Source organism: Mirounga angustirostris, unplaced genomic scaffold (assembly GCF_029215605.1).
Source record: "Mirounga angustirostris isolate CCGP_5_RB_7025 unplaced genomic scaffold, mMirAng1.0.hap1 SCAF_16, whole genome shotgun sequence".
Lineage (NCBI taxonomy): Eukaryota > Metazoa > Chordata > Mammalia > Carnivora > Phocidae > Mirounga > Mirounga angustirostris.
Window position 1 is genome coordinate 54,140,113 of NW_026991724.1, and position 17,808 is coordinate 54,157,920.

At 52.0% G+C, this 17,808-nt stretch overlaps 2 protein-coding genes across 5 annotated transcripts; one reads left to right on the plus strand and one right to left on the minus strand.

Moving 5' to 3' along the window:
• The first annotated feature begins 5,325 nt into the window (after positions 1-5,325).
• LOC123855089 (kallikrein-1-like) lies at positions 5,326-13,586 on the plus strand. Its single transcript, XM_045890460.2, has 5 exons — positions 5,326-5,608; positions 6,571-6,727; positions 8,062-8,367; positions 8,496-8,610; positions 13,545-13,586. The coding sequence occupies exons 1-5, from the start codon at positions 5,563-5,565 to the stop codon at positions 13,584-13,586; spliced, it is 666 nt and encodes a 221-aa protein (XP_045746416.1). The 5' UTR covers positions 5,326-5,562.
• A 98-nt stretch (positions 13,587-13,684) lies between these two features.
• KLK4 (kallikrein related peptidase 4) lies at positions 13,685-17,558 on the minus strand. Of its 4 annotated transcripts, none has more exons than XM_045892060.3 (5): positions 17,498-17,558; positions 16,060-16,222; positions 15,107-15,357; positions 14,884-15,020; positions 13,686-14,353 (listed from the first exon to the last, which is right to left on the minus strand). In XM_045892060.3, exons 1-5 carry the CDS (start codon positions 17,556-17,558, stop codon positions 14,201-14,203), a joined length of 765 nt encoding a protein of 254 aa, XP_045748016.2. In that variant the 3' UTR covers positions 13,686-14,200. The 4 variants fall into 4 exon arrangements, with proteins under 4 accessions (XP_064437952.1, XP_045748016.2, XP_064437950.1 ...); XM_064581880.1 differs by lacking the exon at positions 17,498-17,558 and adding an exon at positions 17,083-17,468 and having other exon boundaries at positions 13,690-14,353; positions 16,060-16,289; XM_064581881.1 differs by lacking the exon at positions 17,498-17,558 and adding an exon at positions 17,083-17,468 and having other exon boundaries at positions 13,690-14,353; positions 16,060-16,359.
• Between the last annotated feature and the right edge of the window lie 250 nt (positions 17,559-17,808).

The window sequence follows — 17,808 nt, forward strand, 5'->3', positions numbered from 1 at the left end:
TATGTGGAGGGATGCACTGGAGTCATGGGGCTAGAGCCCATGTGTGTTTGCCTCAGGACTGCAAGGAATCTGAGAGGCAGGGCGTGACTGTGGATCTAGGATGTTAAGAGCAGGTAAGTGGAACTCCAACATCCCATAGGGTTGAGAGAGCCCAGCTTGTTTACACTTTGGTCTTTTTGTCTACCCCACACTCAACTTGTGCATAGCCATCTGCCTACACAGCTCCATGTGGGTGTGAGTACAGTCTGCATAAACACAATGCCCAAGGGCAACTGTGGGTTGTTTCAGGCATCATCCAGCAAGTGCTGTGAGACACAAGGTAATCACCATGAGGTCATGTTGTTGAAACTAGCCCCACCTGTGTGACTTCACCCACCACTTGCACTACCCAGAGTGCTGCCCACGCCTGCCCCCTTGTGGGTGGGGTCTGGGTGGCATCTGGCTGAGCCCTGGTGTCTGATAAGGAGCCCAAGACCACAGGGAGCCATGGTGGAAAGATGGATGAGCAAGGTTGGATGTCATCTCTCCAGGAATCCTAGACTCCAAGGCTCCATTGTGGAAGGGCCATTGTCCAGAAATTGGTTTGGTTTGAAATTAGTGAGTTGGGGTTGTATGGGGTTGGGTTAGGATTGAGTTGGGTGGGTCAGGTGGTATTTTGGGGGGGGTTGTAGATGAGGGTCAGGATGGAGATGGGGTGCTGGATCCAGAAGGTCTCTCCACAGGGTGACTTGGGGGACCCCCGATCTGCATGTGGGTTTTCTGGCCCCTGACTGACTATATTCCTCTACTCCAGTTCTTATGATCTTAAAATGGGTTTACCTCTGCCCACTTTTTAAAAATTACTGTAATTTTCGTTTCAGTTGTACAATGTCTACTTACTTATTTTATTTTTTAAAAGAGGACATTTCATTATTTTTTAAAAGTAAACTCTATCCCCAATGTGGGGCTCGAACTCACCTACCCCACCACCATGAGATCAAGAGTTCCATGCTCTACCAACTGTCCCAGCCAGGTGCCCCTCAATACACCAAGAGCTTCTTTAGTTACTCAAATAGGAAAGGAGGAGGATTTCTTATCAAGTTTATAACACATATCTCAGGCTGGACCATCATGAGTTGCTCTGATTTTTCAGAACAGCCTTGGTAATCAAAATGGTGGAAACCTAGAAAACCATTCTCTTTCTCCTCTGAGACCCCCAAAGATGAACCTTGAGATGCATGAATCTACCTCCTGAGACCTACATAGTCCATTGCAGGAAGTACTGGATTTTGCATGGGGATACTCCTGATTTGGGTGGTCAGATGAACCTTCAAGTGCTTTGCTGCCTTTTCCCTTCTGGTTCTGAGACCACACCTAAGAGAATCCAAAGTCCCCTTGTTACCTCACACCATGATTTCCATGCTCTTCAGACAGAAAGAGCCATCCCTTACCCCACCCCAGGATGACTATCACTCACCCCTCTCTCCCTGCTTGCATTCCACCATGACCCCAACCTTGTTCCTGGACCTCCCACTTTCTTCAAATGCCAACAGCTCATAAGAGACCACTTCTAGCATTGGCCTTCATCCTTTCTGTCACCGTGTGACAGGGAAATATCCAGTTCTCCCAACTCTCAGCCAAACTGAAAGCTTCCAGCCACAGTTCTGGGATCCCTCACTCCCAAACACCCTAAACCCATCCAAGATGCTCTACTTAGCCCACCAGAACTATTACCTAAATCAGTGATGTTTTACAACCTCAAAAGCTCACCACAGGTCTAAGAAGGTTCTCCAGCATGGGACTCACTAAAACTTCTCTCTCTCAGCCTCTGTCCCTCTGGGATCCTTATGCTGGGGTTCTGGAAACTCTTAACATCCCAGACCACACAGCCTCTTCCCCCAGTGTGATTCCTCAAATCACCTGGCCCCCGCACCACATGCTACTGCAGATGCTGCCTTCTTGTCTCCTGCCTGATCCCTGTGGTTGGCTCTACTCTCAACATAGTCTCCCCACCCAGTCTCTGCCACCAATCTACAACCCCAGGGATGGCTCCAGAATTCCAGAACCTTCCCAAACTGCTTGTCCATCTCTCCAGACCCAGAGCTGTGCTCCTGTGCCCCCATGTCCTTCCAACTCCACAGCACAGCTCGAACTTTTAGCCTAGACCCTCAGAGCCCCACTGCTCATGAGCACTCTCTCTAAGAAAAAAAAATCTAAAAAAAAAAAAAAAAAGAGTGGAGAGTTCATATATCCCTGAGGTAAGATGTATTTCTGGTGTATAGTGTATTTCTGGCTTTAGGAACTGCCAACAAACTGCTCCTGGTGGTCTTCACCATTCTATGTCTGTCCTGAAAGAACCATTTACCTTTTATAGCCACAGAACTGAGATTTCTGAAATCCAAACCTAGAGTCTTACACTCTGAGTGGCTGAATTACAATGCAAAATGAGTTTCCAGACATGCTGGTGTCTGCTGTTAAAATGAAGGCATGATTGGGAAAGAAGAGCATCTGGCAGTTTGAAAGGAGATATATGGGAAGTCCCTGAAGAGAGGGAGGATGATGTGGAGATGGTCCAAATAGAGATGTGGTCTGAGCCAGGGTCTAGGGGATGGAGAAGATCCAGGGAGCAAGTATGCAGTGGCTCGTGTCTGAAAGGCTGTGAGGCACCTGGGGTCAGTCCTGGTGCCTCAGGGAACAGTATATTCTCCCCAGAGGGAGAGCCCAAGAGGAAGAGTGTGTTGGGCAGGGGGAGGGACATGAGTGGTAAAAGGAAGTTTCTCAAGGAGTAGGTGGGGTGACTTTGTGTCTGGAGGGATCCATGGGGGAGAAGGATCCAGCGTCTCCACTGCTTACACCTCTCCCCTAGGCTTCAGCTCAGTTCTGGTCTGTCCTCCACCATGTGGCTGAACCCAGCGGGTCCCCTGCCCACTCTCAGCTCCATCTGGCCAGGTGTTGCCTCAGTGCCTAGCTATTTGTCAAGAACTCTGAAGAGTCTAAGATTTTACCACCTTGCAAACAAATGTTAGCTGGCCAGTTTCATGGGTACTGGCAGAACACACCAGATCCTGGGTCAGAGGCAGGATTTTACTACTCATGGCAGAGCAGGCAGCATAGGTTTTATAGCCACACCAGTTCACCTGGCTCCCCAAGGTCTCTGGGGGTGATCAGAGGAGCAGAGATGGATTCTGTGCACACAGCGGTTTGTGCCATAGCTGAGGATCTGAGCTTAGGAATCTTTAATCTTATAAGGGGGCTGCTGGCAAGTTTGCCCAAAGTTAGTCTCTGGCTGAGATATGATCTTTATAATTCTGGATTGCAAACAAAATTGCTCTGGAGGGACATATAATTTTTATTGTCCTTGGCAGTAAACAAATACTATCTTTTATTAAATCATGGACAGTAAACAAACTTTCTCTGAGGGAGATACCATCTTGAAAGGCTGCATGATAGACAAACATCTTGGAAGACAGTCCAGAGTAAAAAATGTATCAAGTCCTTTGCTCTGAAGACATGTGACATGCCCATGGAGAATTTCTAACAACATGAGTCCAGACTCACCCTCTACCTTTCCCCCCAAGAAAGGGAAAGGTAACATCACTCAGTTTTCCTCATGCTCTTCCTCCACCACAACTGCATGCCCTCTGCTCACCAGAGTTCCAGCCCAATTCCCAGCAATAGTGGGAAGAGTGTGGTCATTTGATCTGTGGGATCTGTGTCAAATCCTGCCCTAGTGTTGGCTCCTGTCTGTGTGTGTGTATGTGTGTGTGTGGGGGGCCAAGTGTGCAAGGCCTTACCTGTCTCCTATTTGCCTGCACTTGTGAACCTTGTCATCATATGTGAAATGCAGTGAGAGACCTTGAACATCAAGCATCTGACTTGGGGACTGATGTAGAGATGGATAAATATGTCCTGTCCTGAAGCCTGGATCTCCAGCCATGTCTCTGTCAGCTTCAGTGCCCAGCTCTATGTCCAGGTGTTGTACTGGAGTCTGATCCACTGGGTCCACACCTGAATGCCTTGGGTTGGACATGCGTGGGGTTGGGGTTTGGGTTGGTTGGGTTGGGTTGTACTGGGTTTTGGTTGAGGTTGTGTATGGGGATTAGAATGGGGATTGGGCACTGTATCCAGGGGTTCCTCTCTCACGCTGAGGCACATTTCTCCCACAGGGTGACACTGATCTGTGTGTGGGGGAGGTCAGATCACTGACTGAATGTATTCTTGTACCCCAGTCTTTATGGTCTTCACTGTGAGTGTCTGTGACCACTTCTCTCACTTCCTATGTTGGGAGCTTCTCATGTTGCTCAGCTCAGAGAGGGGAAAGATTTGATCAAGTGCTTGACATGAGAGGGGCTGGACCCACATGTCTCCACAGGTGAGAGCCCCCTTCCTGGCTCATAGATGGTTTTTTTCTCTCTGTGTCTTAACATGGCAGAAGGGGCAAGGGATCCCTTTTAAGTGCACTCCTTCCATTCATGAGAGCTCCATCTTTGTGACATAAGCACTTCCCAAAGGCCCCACCCCCCAAACCATCACACTGGGGAGAAGAGTTCAACATATGAATTTGGGGGGAACACAGACATTCTGTCTACAGCATGTAGGACACGTTGTGGGTCAACACTGGAGGCCCGAAAGCTCTAGTTCTTGAATCTCTTCTGGGAGTCCAAAACGTGATACTCAATGCCACTTAATCCTGAGGTGCATTAGCGAGGCCCCCGAGATCTAAATGTTCATTGGAGTGGGACCACTGGATTTGTTGAGGATTCTCTTGACCTGGAAGGGCAGGTCATCTGGGTGTCTTGGGTCATCACATGCCCTGGTTGAGGAATGAGGAGTTGGGAGAGGCTCTATGTCAGGACCCCTGCATTTTTGGAGAACATTGGATTTGGGGATGCTAGGAGACTCGCTCCAGGATGCCTTTGGAATTTCATATCTCTGGGTCCACTAGTGCTGTGCTTGTGGAGTTCTGGCACCGCAAGAATTCATTTTGATGGGAACTTTATAGTAGGGGAACTCATTCCTGCATCTGGAAATACAGGAATCTCGGAGTTCTGAAAGCCAAGCTCACATATTTCAGGGATGTTGGAAGTTGGGGGACAGGCATCTTGGCTTAGGGAGGTGCAGAGATCAGAGAGCTTCAGGGACATAGTGCATGTATTTGAGGGTCCGATGGGCTTTGGGGTGTGAAATCTCTCTTGGAGTGTAGGCATTGGAGGCTTTGTAATAGGCGTCCTGATTCTCCAGAGCTGTTGATTCTGTCATTCTTGGGCTTCCCCTCACTGCCTGTGTCACCAAGAGCAAGGCAACAGAGCTGTAGGCCCTGGCCCATTTGGCCTCAGACCCCGGAATATATCCAGCATGATTAAGGGCCTAAGAACAACAGGTGCTTGCTCTTCCATCCCTCCCATAGCCCTGGGGTGGGGGTTGGGGGCTGTCCACATCCAGAAGCAGGACCAGGCCTTGGCCAGCTTCTTGGTGGCAGCAGATCAGGGGCATGGCCGTGGGGGGTGTAGGCTTTAAAGGCTCCCCAGGGTTGCTCCCCAGCTCCTAGTTCACAGTGTGCCAGCTCCTGGACACTCTGTCACCATGTGGTTCCTGGTCCTGTGCCTGGCAATGTCCCTGGGGTGGACTGGTGAGTAGAGTGGATCTGAGAGAGGGAGAGGGACCCTGACTCCCATGGTGCTCTGACCCTGCCACCTCTACAAGGCCATCCCTTCTCCCCATCTGTGCAGCCCTATTCCTCCAGGCCGCAATCCAGCCCGGGCAGGGTACCCAGTCTCTTCCTACCTCTCCCACCCCCACCACAAAACCTTCTTTAGCTCTTCACCCTGCCATCTTCCTCACAGTCGTCACTGCCACAGTAGGTACCTGCTTCTTCCCAGTGACCCCCAGGCAGTTTCCAGACAGACACAGCCTGGGGCCATCTCTGTCTCTCTCTTTGGGGTTCCCCAACTCTTCCAAGCAGCGTCCCCTCCTCACTGGATCCGGGGACCCTGAACCTCCTGTCCTGCCTCCTAGTTCTCCAGGGTCCAGTGCTCTGGCTCCTGAGCCCTCAGGTGACCTTTCCCATCCAGCTGTCATCTCTCAGCCCCATCCCCTAAACACTGAAACCTTCTCAGAACCTCAAATGCCACCTCAGGCATAGAAGATATCTAAGTCCGAGACCCCTTAAAGGCCCCCAAATTCTTTCCTTTCAGTCAATGACCCTCTCCTTTGAAGTCCTTAACACTTGTTTCTACAACCCTTCCTCTTCTCTGAGCCAACACCTCCACCAAAGCCAGTTGTCCCCCCGTCCAGGAACTCCAAATCGCTGCAGGACACCGGTATCCACACCACAAGTTGCTCCAGATGCTGCCTTGTTCTCTCCTACCTGATTCCTGCGGTGGGGTCTATTTCAGCAGAGTGTCTCCCCAGGCAGGACCCATCTAAACCCAATTAAGAGACTGCAGGAGAATTACAGACTCTTTCCGTACCGTTTGCCCATCTCCGCAGATGCCCAGCCCTGCTCTTCTGCGCCCATGTACCTCTCCTAGCCTAGGTCCTCCCAGCCCCATTGCTACCTCCCACCTGCCCTGACCCAGCACCCCTCTGCAGGTGCTGTGCCTCCCATCCAGTCCCCAATCAGCAGAGGCTCGGAGTGTAAGAATTTCCAACCCTGGCTGTCGCTTGTGTACAATTTCAGCGGTGTCAGGTGTGGGGGAGTCCTGGTGCACCCACAGTGGGTGCTCACAGCTGCCCACTGCTCACACAAGTGGGTCTGGGGAGGGGGTGTTTGTGCTCCCACAGGAATAAACAACTGGGCACCGACCCTGGGTTCACCTCAGGGGAGGCTGGGGGACTGAGGGAAACAAAGATGGTACTGGTCTGGGTCCCATGGAGAGTGGCAGGGACAACCCCAGGGAAGCCCTCCCATGGCAGCCTGTGTCTTCCTGTGTCTCCCTGTAACTGTGTCTCTGTGTCTCTCAGTAACTGGCTCTGTTATGTGTCTGTCTATCTGAGTATGATTTATCCCTGTCTCTCTCTCTCTGTTTGGTCTCGGTGTCTCTGTGTGTCTCCCTGTGTCTGTCTACCTCTGGGTCCCTCTGCTGCCTCCCTGTCACTGTAGGTCTCACCCTCCATCTCTCTGCCCCATCTCTCTCTCTCTCTGGGTCTCTGCTTCACTTCCTCTCCCCCATCGCAGCTGAGCACCCCCAGGATGGGACTGAGGGGGACCCCCAGAGAAAAGGAAGGGATTGTCCTGACATGTGTGTGTGGGGGGGGGGGCTTCTCATGTGCCCAGCCCCTCCCTCCAGGACAATGATGCTCTGCAGGGACACAGGGAAGGGCTGGTTTCAGCTGGAGCCTGGTGGGGGCGCTGGAGGAAGGAGGTGAGAGAGGAGGAGGAGGGGGAGTAAGGAAGAGGGGGAGGAGTAGTAAGGGGAGGGTGGAGGATGGGAAGAGGAGAGAGTCTGGGGATGAAGGGGGTGGTGGAGGAAGGGAGAGGGAGGAGGTGGAGGAGGTCGTGGGAGGGAGGGGGATGCCAAACTTGGGCTGCGGGCCAGCCCACCCGCTGCTGGGGAGCCAACCCCACGGCCCCAGCTGCAGCTGAGCTGACCCCAGGCCCCCTCCCAGCCCCTCGGGGTCCTCCCTCCCTGTTTTCTCTCAGGCTGCCCCCCACCATCTGTATCTCACCCTCTCCCCTTGCTTCCTCTCCCTGTCTCATTGAACCTGTTGCTCCTTCTTCTTGTCTGTTCTTGCTTCTTTCCATGGACCTTTTCTCAGGGTCGCTGCCTTTTCGCTTCCTCTCCTGTCCCCTTTGAGCTCATTCTGGCTCCCTGTTCTACCCTCTGCCTTGTTCCTTCTGTTTCAAGCTCTCTCCTTTTCACTGCTTCTCTTTGTCTCTGGATCTGCCTTTCATGCTGTCACAATCTTTTGTTTTCCCAAGGTCTCTATTTTTCCATGACTAATTCCTTCCTGTAGGCTCTCTCTCTCTCTCTCTCCCTCCAAGGTTACTCCTTGTTTCTTTCTGTCTTCAGGATGCTCCCTGGCCCCATCTCCCTTTCCCCCTCCTCTCTCCTCATTCCCTGGGGCCCCCTCTTTCCCCAGCAATTACCAGCTCTGGCTGGGTCGCCACAACCTGTTCGAGCATGAAGACACAGCCCAGTTTGTCCAGGTCAGTCATAGCTTCCCACACCCTGAATTCAAGCCGAACCTCCTAAAGAACCATACCCAGCTCCCCGGAGAGGACTATAGCCATGACCTCATCCTGCTGCGCCTGGCAGAGCCTGCCCAGATTACAGATGCTGTGAGGGTCCTGGACCTGCCCACCCAGGAACCCCAAATGGGGAGCACCTGCTATGTCTCTGGCTGGGGCAGCCCTGAACCAGGTAAATGCACGCCAGGGGCCAGACCGTGCAGCCTGGAGCTCAGACATTTGGGTGTAGGGAGGAGGGGCTGGGGACCGGACTCAGGGCCTGAGGGAGGAAGACTGAGGAGGCACCTGGGGTCTGGCCACAGCCTTTTTCTCCTCTTAGTCCTAGTCACATACATCTCAAACTCCTGTCCAATCATGTATGTGCCAAGGCCCATTCCCAGAAGGTGACAGATCACATGTTGGGCACTGGGCCTTTGGAGGGCAACAGGGACACGTGCCCGGTGAGCCTACCTCTCCCCCTCATCCACCTGGCCTCCATCTGGAGGGGACCCAGATTCAGGCCGGGGGTGCGAGGGTTAACCAGGCATCAGTCCCGCTGCCCAGCTGTAGCCCTGCCCCCCAGGGCCTCAGGCCTTGCCCTATCCCACACCCCCATCCAGGCACCACCTGCACCTCAGTCTTCCACGTCACAATTCATCCCTTCCTCCAGGCAGCACGTACTTACTGAGCATCTACTGCGTGCCCAACACCAACATAGCCCCTGGGAAGACAGCAGTGACCAGACAGAAGTCCCCCCTCATGAAGCCCCCCCCACTGTGTGAGGGGACACAGACAGAAACAGTGAACGTGACACAGAAGTGACAGTGCATGTTAGGAGGTGCTGGTGCTGTGGGGCAGAAGGAGACATTGTGGAGCCGGGGGAGATAGCCGGTGTGCTGAGGGAGAAGGCAGGGGGGAGGTGGGATTGAGCGGACACCTGCAGCAGGTGAGGCTGAGCCCAGCGGAACGTGGGGAAAGAGCAGAGGAAGAGCAGGTGCAGAGGCCCCGGGGGAAGTGGGCCTGGTGTGTGTGAGGGTCAGCGAGGCCAGTGTGGATGGAGCCCAGTGAGCCAGGGAGAGGGCGGGAGGTGACACCAGAGGGAAGAAAGGGGCCCATCCTGTGGGGCCTCACCTGGGGGCTCCTCTGAGGGACCCGGGGGGCTGTGGGCAATGCTGAGCAGAGCAGAATGGGGCCTGAGTTGGGTGTTCACAGGTCCCTCAGGCATCTGTGTGGGGTCAGACCACAAGGGTGACGGGGGGCGGGGAGGGCCTGGTGTGGAGTGAGGACAGGGGTGGCCAAGGTGAAGTCAGGAAGGGCAAAGGGGTCCACTTCTGATACCTCTAAAGGGAGCCCACAGGGTTTGCTGAGCGACTGGGAGTGAAGAGAGGGGCAGACAAGACTTAGAATGATCTGAATTTTGGCTGTAGTCTCTCAGCTGAGCAGATTCAAGGAGACGTCTACACTCACAATATCCTACACACACAACACGCAGGTGGGCACCCCAGCCTTTCACCTCCCCAAGGCCCATTTGAGCCCACTGTTCTTCCCAAGCCCAGTCCTCCTCCACCCTTGGGTCTGTAGGTCTCCCACTCCTAACTTCCCCTCCCCCAACCCATCCAACCCCAAGCCTGGCCCCTCCTGCCCACCCCCCACCGACTCACCTACTGTCCCCTCCTGTCTGTTGCCTAGCTCAACCCAGGTTTGTCCTTGTTCAGACCTGGACCCTCCTTCTTCACGGGCCTCTGGCTCTCATTCTCTCCCTCTACCTCATCTCTGTCCTGCCACAGTGGGTCATTCTAATCTCAGAACTGACCTTGCCCTTCTCTGCTCATGGGCCTTGTGGAGGAGTATCCAGTCAGAGAAAGCTATTTGGGAGAGGTGACATCACTCCTTCCCTCCCCAACATGGGGCCTCTCTGCCCATGCAAGAGTCGTGGGGGAAGTCTCAGGCTCCACCGAGTACTCAGGTGAGTGTGAGGCCGTTAGCTCAGGTCTGTCCACCCCCCACCTCACTCTGTTCTTCCGCTGTCTCCCAAGAGATCTCTGGGTGGGGAAGGGCAGTAGGAAGGGCACCTCATCCTGGGCCCTGAGTCTTTAGCCCTGAGACGCGAAGCCTCGAGACACAGAGACAGGAATGCGAGACAGCCGGGAGGAAAACAGAGAGTGTCAGCAACAATTAGGAACAGGGAAGATGGCGTGCACAAATCAAAGAAAGAGAAACACACAGTGAGGTTCAGAAACATGGGATTCAGAGAGAAAGGGACGAAAAGATAAGGCGAGCGGCCTGGGCGGTGGAGTCGGTCTGCCTTCGGCTCAGGGTGTCGTGATCCCAGCGTCCTGGGATGGAGTCCCACATAGGGCTTCTTGCTCAGTAGGGAGTCTACTTCTCTCTCTGTCTGCCGCTCCCCCTGCTTGTGCTCTCTCTCTCTCTGACAAATAAGCGAATAAAATCTTAAAAAAGAGAAAGGTAAGGCAAGAGTGTCAGAGCTGGGACAAATCAGGTGATGGAGACAGAGAGCAGGACAGGAGAGCCGATGGATGCTGCATCTGGAGGATACAGAGACAGCAAAGACAGAAAGAGAGAGAAATTACCAAGCCAGAGATACAGACTCAGAATCACAGATGGAGAGACAGAGACGTCAGAGACCCAGAAGGTGAGGTGGGGGCCAGAGGGCAGGACACAGACCAGCCTGTCACTCACTCACCTGGCTGATCTGGGCTGGGCTGGGTTCCAATCTGCCACTGCTTCCTGGAGCCACGGGGAGGCTTACAGGTTCCTCTCCACAGGCTCCCCCACCCCTACAACTGGTGGACACATGCCTTGGGGGGTCAGAATGCTGCTCTCTTCCAGTCCACAACCCCCCAGCCCACCCACCTCCTGGACCCCCATCAGGGTGTTTAGAGCATGGGTTGGGGAAAGGCACTCTGAGAGTGAGTTCGGACCCAGAGCCCCAGGCTGCTCTCACCTCCAACTAGCACCTGCTCTTCATTTCTGGAGGTCTCCCCACCTCAGTCTCCTTTGTGTTAGGCTTATTGGCTATTTTTTTGTCTAACACCTTGGCTCCTTTATATTCACCCATTCTTTCTTTTCTTTTTTTTTTTTTAAGATTTCATTTATTTATTTAATTGACACAGAGAGAGAGAGAGAGAGACAGTGTGAGAGGGAACACAAGCAAGCGAAGTGGGAGAGGGAGAAGCAGCCTTCCCGCCAAGCAGGGAGCCCGATGCGGGGCTCGATCCCAGGACTCTGGGATCATGACCTGAGCTGAAGGCAGTCGCCTAACCAACTGAGCCACCCAGGCGCCCCTCACCCATTCTTTCTAATCTAATTATTCAAAGCTATAAATCTGCTGCCCCCCACAAGTTTTCATATGTCACATTTTTATTGCTCAGTTCTAAGTTTTTAAAAATTTCCATGGTGATGACCTTTTCATCCATTTTTGTCCATCATGATTTAATTTTTATCATGAATTATTCAGATGAGTGGTTGTATTTTAACTTCTGTGCATACGGATATTATGTTGATGTGCATATTGAATTTTAATTTTCTTGCATCGTGGCTGGAGAATGTGGTCTGTGTGATACCAAATCCTTTGCATGATAGTGGCGTTGAAATCTCACACTTCCATGGGATGAATTGCTCCATTTCTCCCTGTACTCCTACCAATTTTTATGTTAAGTATATTCAAATTTGGAATTGTATTTATTATAAAATTTTTATGAAGAATTATTACTTTGTAGTGACCCACTCTGCCTAGTAATGGTTTTAGTATTAATGCCTAATTTGACTGATAACAGTAAAGCTACCTTACCAGTTTAGGGATAATATTTCTTGGTAAATCATTTTCTGCTTTCAACTTTTCCATGAGCTTTTGGTGTGTCTCTAATAAATAGCATAGAACACTTTTGCATTCTAATCTGAGTTCAACCAATTGCATTTATTGTGATTATTGATATATTTAGTACTATTAATATCATCTTTTAAATTACTGTTTGTCTTGCTTTTTTTGTGTTTCCTACCTTTAGGGGATCGTATAATTTTGTGGGATTTTTTTTCCCCTTCGTTTTTCCCCTTTCTGCGTGTTTGGACTTAATTTACACTATTTCTACTCTTCAGTGGTTACATTTTATATTTTATTACATTGTATTTTCCTTGTCATGAAATTCAAAATATTTTATAATTTCCAGTATGGTTTCTTCTTTGAGCTGTGGGTTATTTAGAAGTGTATTTCAAAAATTAAAACATGTGGGTGGCTCAGTCGGTTAAGTGTCTGCCTTCAGCTCAGGTCATGATCCCAGGGTCCTGGGATTAAGAGACCTGTGCTGGGCTTCCTGCTTAGTGGGGAGCCTGCTTCTCCTCTACCCCTCCTGGCTGCTTGTGATCTCTCTCTCTCTGTCTTTCTCTCAAATAAATAAAAATCTTAAAAAAAAAAGCCATGTGGGGATTTTCTGCATTATCATTTTGTCATGATTTCTGGCGTAATTACCTTGTGGTCAGATAACATACTCTGTATATTATAACTTTGAGAATTGTGGAGACTTGCTTCATAGCTCAGTATCTGGTCACTTTTTGTAAATGTTGTATGAAGTTTTTTTAATTAAGGTATAATTTTTTATTGAGGTATATACAGTGCAATGTGTCTGTCAAGTGTACAGTTCAATGAGTTTTGATGAATGCATGACCCCCGTAACCCACACTCCTGTCAAGTTCTAGAAGGTTCCTATCACCTCAGAAAAGTTCTCTTACGTTACTTCCCATCGTTGCCACATCTACTCCTCCTTCCCATCCCATGATTAGTTTTGTCTGTTCTAGAATTTCACATAAAAAAGGAACCATACAGTGTGTAATATTGTGTGTCTGGCTTCTTTCACTCACCATAACGATTTTGAGATGCACCTCCATTGGTGGGTCTATCAACAATTCATTTCTTTTTATTACTGAGTAGGGTTCCATTGAATGAATATGTCATAGTTTGTCCTTTCACCCATGTACGGACATCTGGATTGTTTCCAATCTGGCTATTATGAGGAAAGTTTCTATGAGCATTCTTGGCTAGTCTATTTTTTTTTTTTTCATTGCTCTTACATAAATACCTAGGGGTGGACCTGCTGGCCGTGGGACAAATGTATGCTCATCTTTCTCAGAAATGGCCAAACTGTTTTCCAAAACAGTTGTACCATTTATAGTATTTCACTTTTAGTTATTTCACTTCTTACTTTATGTATTTTGAGGAGTATCTCCCGATGACCAGATTCCCAAATAATATATTTATTAATATATTCTTGAATAGACATTCTTAGCAGTATATTCTTATGGATATACTTTATCAGTGAAGAGTATGATAACAATTCCGAATATTCTTGGGCCCTCAGTGTCCCCCCATCTCTGCCCTCAGTCTCCATATTTCTCCATGATTCTTCCCACCATGCCTCAGTGACAGCAGGAGGGCTCTGAGGCAGATTCAGATGAAAAATCCTTCAAACGCATTTAAGAAGACAAAACCAAAACAGGTTAACCAAAGCAAAAAAAAAGAAAAAAGAAAAAGAAAACTAAGCAAGAAAACCTCATTAATTTGTCATTTGCTGACTTGACTTTTTTGAAATTGGACAACATCCACAGAATCAATTTCTCTTAACGTCTCAAGCATATCTCCTCCCTTGGGAATCCAGTGGCCCTCCTGGGGGAAACTAAGGCCCAAGGAGGAAAAGTTATTTGCTGGAATCCTGTGAATGGGAATGGAAGCAAGGACGACAGTTCAAACAGAGCCTGTGTTTCTCTTAGATTTTATTTCTGGGCTTGAGATAAGGGAACAAGAAGGTGAAAAACCAACCTTCTCTGCTACTGGTAAGGCTGGGCCAACATTTTGCCACCAGGGGGCACTTTGTACAGGAAAAGATTCTTGGTGGGATTGGATTCCTGGGGCTGAGGGAGGAGGGGGTTGGGGGTCTAGACTCCTGGGTCTCAGGGAGGAAAGCACTGGACACCCAGGGTCCTGAATCCCTTCCACAACATATATTGGGGGCTCGGTTTCTTGGGTCCAAGTTCCAGGAGTTAACTGTCCTGGATGGTTTTCTGTATCCAGTCAGTGAACTTGCAGAGGTTGGTGTAGACGCCTGGCACGTAGGGTAGGCCACACTGGGCTTGTCCAAAAGACACGAGACCCTGCAGGGACCCGTTGCAGACCAGGGGGCCCCCAGAGTCACCCTGGTTTTGGAGAGAGGAATGGAGAGAATCCAAAACACAGAGAGGGTGGAGACAGATTGAGATCAGAAAGGAACCAAAAGACACCAAGAGACAAAGACAGGGAAATAAAAGATAGCAAGGCACACCTTTGAGGTCCCATCCAGTGCCCAGACTGTAGGGAATTCTACTCCCCTAGGTCCCAGCAGCTGTTTGATTCTCCTGGGTTGTTGTTATTCTGCCTCTCTCTTTTTGTTTTATCACCCCCTATGGCTTGTTTCTCTGTCTCTGACTCCCAAAGTCTCCATGCCTCTCTGCATTTCTTGGTATATTCTGTTTTTCCCCCCATTTCTCTTTGCGTTTCATCTCTAGGAGTCTCCCTCTGTTTCTCCCTGAGGTATTTCTATGTGTGTGCGCGCGCTCGTGTCTATGACTCTGTTTCTCCATCTCTCTATCTTCCCGTGTCTGTTTCCTCCCGCATGCCCATCCCTCCCTTCTCCATCCCCTGGCCCCGCCGTCTCCTCCTCCCTCCCTCTCCCCTCCCCGTCTCTCACTTTGCAGGAGTCCTTCCGGTCCTGTCCTCCGCCAGCGCAGAACATGCTGTGGTGGTACACGGGGGCATAGAAGGCATTGCAGATCTCCTCGGGCACCACCGAGATATTCACGCACTGGAGCACTGGGGGCTGCCTGCCTGCGACGCAGAGTCTGGGTCAGCCCCCTCTGGCTGGGAGGAGAACCCTTCAGGGAGGGCGGACGTACTCACACTCAGGAGCTCACCATCAATCAGCTGACCCCAGCCAGAAACGAGGCAAGAATCCCCAGCTGCTGGGCACTGGGAGGCGATGCTGATGTTCCGGATGGTGTCAGACCGGGACACCGATTCTTTCAACTTGATGAGCATGAGGTCGTTGGCGATAAAGGGTTTGTTGTACTCTGGGTGCTGTATGGAGAAGCTGGCCTCCATCATCTGGCTGCCTGGCTCTTGGTTGGCCCCAAGACTGTGCAGTCCCAGCCCGATTGTGTAGGAGCTGAGGGCCACGGGGGACGGGTTAGTTTTGTGGCAACTCCACCACTATCTCCATTGTGACCCTCAGGCACAACCCCATCTCCACCCATTTACCCCAACCCCATCCTCCATTGTCACCCTCAGGCACAACCCCATCTCCACCCACTTACCCCAACCCCATCCTCCTCGCTAAGCACGGCGCCAAGAGCTACCCAGCCATGCTCTCAAATCCTCATTCACACAATCAATAATCCAGCAACAAGAATTTGTTTTGGGCGCCTGGGTGGCTCAGTCGTTAAGCGTCTGCCTTCAGCTCAGGTCACGATCCCAGGGTCCTGGGATCGAGTCCCACATCGGGCTCCCTGCTCGGCAGGAAGCCTGCTTCTCCCTCTCCCACTCCCCCTGCTTGTATTCCCTCTCTCGCTGTGTTTCTCTCTCTCTGTCAAATAAATAAATAAAAATCTTAAAAAAAAAAAAAAAAAGAATTTGTCTTAATCCACTAGTGACTCGGCCACTGAGATGGGATTTCGACCCCGGGCTGTCTTTCCAAAGCAACAGCCCCCACTTCCCTCGCAGAGCCTCTCTTCACAGAGGTTTCCACTCTTAGCACGGAGGCGGAGCCTGATATTAGGCCCCGCCCCCGGCTACCGGGACATCCAGGTCCCGAGCTCCTCCCCTCCCCCGCCCCAGGCTCCGCCTCCGCCCCACCCCGCCCCGCACTCACTCCTGGAAACAGTGTGCCGCGGACAGCACCCACTGCGGATGCACCAGGACGCCCCCGCAGAAGAATTCGTTTGCCGTGAACAGTGCCGCCTGCCAGGGCTGCGAGTGCGGGCTGCAGTCCTCGCCGTTGATGATGTCGCCGCCGCCAGCCGAGGCCAAGGATCCTGAGGGCGGGTCAGGGCTAGGGGCGGGCTCGGGGCGGAACAAGGCTCCTGGGGGCGTGGCCACGGGCTAAGGGCGTGGTTAGGGCTTCAGGGGCGTAGTCAGGTCTGGGGATGGTCTCTGGGTGGAACCAGGGCTCCTAAGGGCAGGGATCGGTGCAGGGGCGTGGGCTAGGATGGGGGGCAGGCTCAAAAAGCAGGACTAGGGCTCCTGAGGGCGGGGCCTGAGGGGGTTCACGGTGCAGGGGGCGTGACCAGTGCGTCGGGGGAGGCTGTGGTGCGGGGGCGTGACCAAGGCCTCATGGGTGGAGTCAGGGCTCCTGGGGGCGGAGTCAGGGATGCCGAGTTAGGCTCGGGAGGTGGGACCAGGCTCCTGGGGGCGGGGTCCTGGTGCAGGGCTTTTACGGACCAGATCAGCTTTCTTGGGGTGGGATGGGAGATCAGAGTAGAGGAAAGGGATCTCTTGTCGAGAGGGGAGGTGCAGCTTTGAGCCAGCCACACCCATCTCCAAGATCCATTTGCTATCTCTCTCCGTCTGTCTCTCCCTCCCTCCCTCCCTCAACACACAAACACACGCACACACGCACGCACGCACCACGCCAGGCTCGTGTACTACCCGGGCCACAGTCCCCCAGAACAGGCAGAAACCCTCAAACAGGGTGCAGAGACCAGGGTGACAGCCAGACGCTCAGGGAAACAGTGTCGCTCTTTGTGGCCTTCAGTGTCCCGCCTTCCCCGGCTCAGCCTCCTCCACAGTCCCCCCAGCAACAAGCCGGCCCACAGGGAAACCGCATCACGTCGCCCCGTGACGTGGGTCTCTGGGGGTCCGTGGATCAGAGACTCAGGAAGTAGGCACATATTACCCGAAATGGGTGACTCCTCCAGACGCACAGTCTCCCTGTTAGCGGCACCCTGGGCTTCCCACGTCCTCACAGCATCATCCGCCGTCGTTGTCACTCCCCGGGATATGTACAGGCACAGACCGCCAGAATCCTTCGGCCAGTAACGCACCCCCTCTCACCGGTTCGACCACACAGCTCATCACAATGTGTCACACACAGAGGCGTGCAAAGCCACACACACAATGCATCGGCAGCACACGCACAAGCTCCCTATGATACGAGGAATCACGTGTGTGTAACCAGAGAGCACGGCACGTGGTAGGTCACACAGGCAGCTTTAGTCATACCTAGGAGGACACTGAGTCATGGCTGCGCAGGAACAGACACGGTGCCCCAAGGCACAGACAGTCACACACACACACACACACTCAGATACCTGTGACCCCGAGGATGAGGTACCCCAGGAAACAGCCCCAGGGGTTTCCTGCTGTGGTCATGCCGTCAGCACCTGCACACGAGGGTGATGAGTCTGGGGGGACCTAGAGCTCAAATCTCTCCCTCCATCTCTGTCTCCCTCTCTTCCTGTCCCCCTAGGATAGTGTTGGTCAGACAAGGTCCTATGCCACCCCTGCACCCCAACACACACGTCGTAGGTCTGAGATCCTCGCCCAGAGCCACAGAGCCTAGAGAGATTTGGAGTGAGAGATAAAGGGAGAGGGAGAGAGAAGCGGAAAGAGAGAGAATTAG

Excerpts from the sequence above, each read along its gene's own strand:
- LOC123855089 (XM_045890460.2), top strand. The coding sequence starts at position 5,563 with ATGTGGTTCCTGGTCCTGTGCCTGGCAATGTCCCTGGGGTGGACTG. Across the intron at positions 6,728-8,061 it reads GCTGCCCACTGCTCACACAA|CAATTACCAGCTCTGGCTGG; the intron begins GTGGGTCTGGGG and ends CTCTTTCCCCAG. Across the intron at positions 8,368-8,495 it reads TGCACGCCAGGGGCCAGACC|TCACATACATCTCAAACTCC; the intron begins GTGCAGCCTGGA and ends TCTTAGTCCTAG.
- KLK4 (XM_045892060.3), bottom strand. The coding sequence starts at position 17,558 with ATGACCACAGCAGGAAACCCCTGGGGCTGTTTCCTGGGGTACCTCATC. Across the intron at positions 15,021-15,106 it reads CTGGGGTCAGCTGATTGATG|GCAGGCAGCCCCCAGTGCTC; the intron begins GTGAGCTCCTGA and ends TCTGCGTCGCAG. Across the intron at positions 14,354-14,883 it reads ACCGGAAGGACTCCTGCAAA|GGTGACTCTGGGGGCCCCCT; the intron begins GTGAGAGACGGG and ends CTCCAAAACCAG.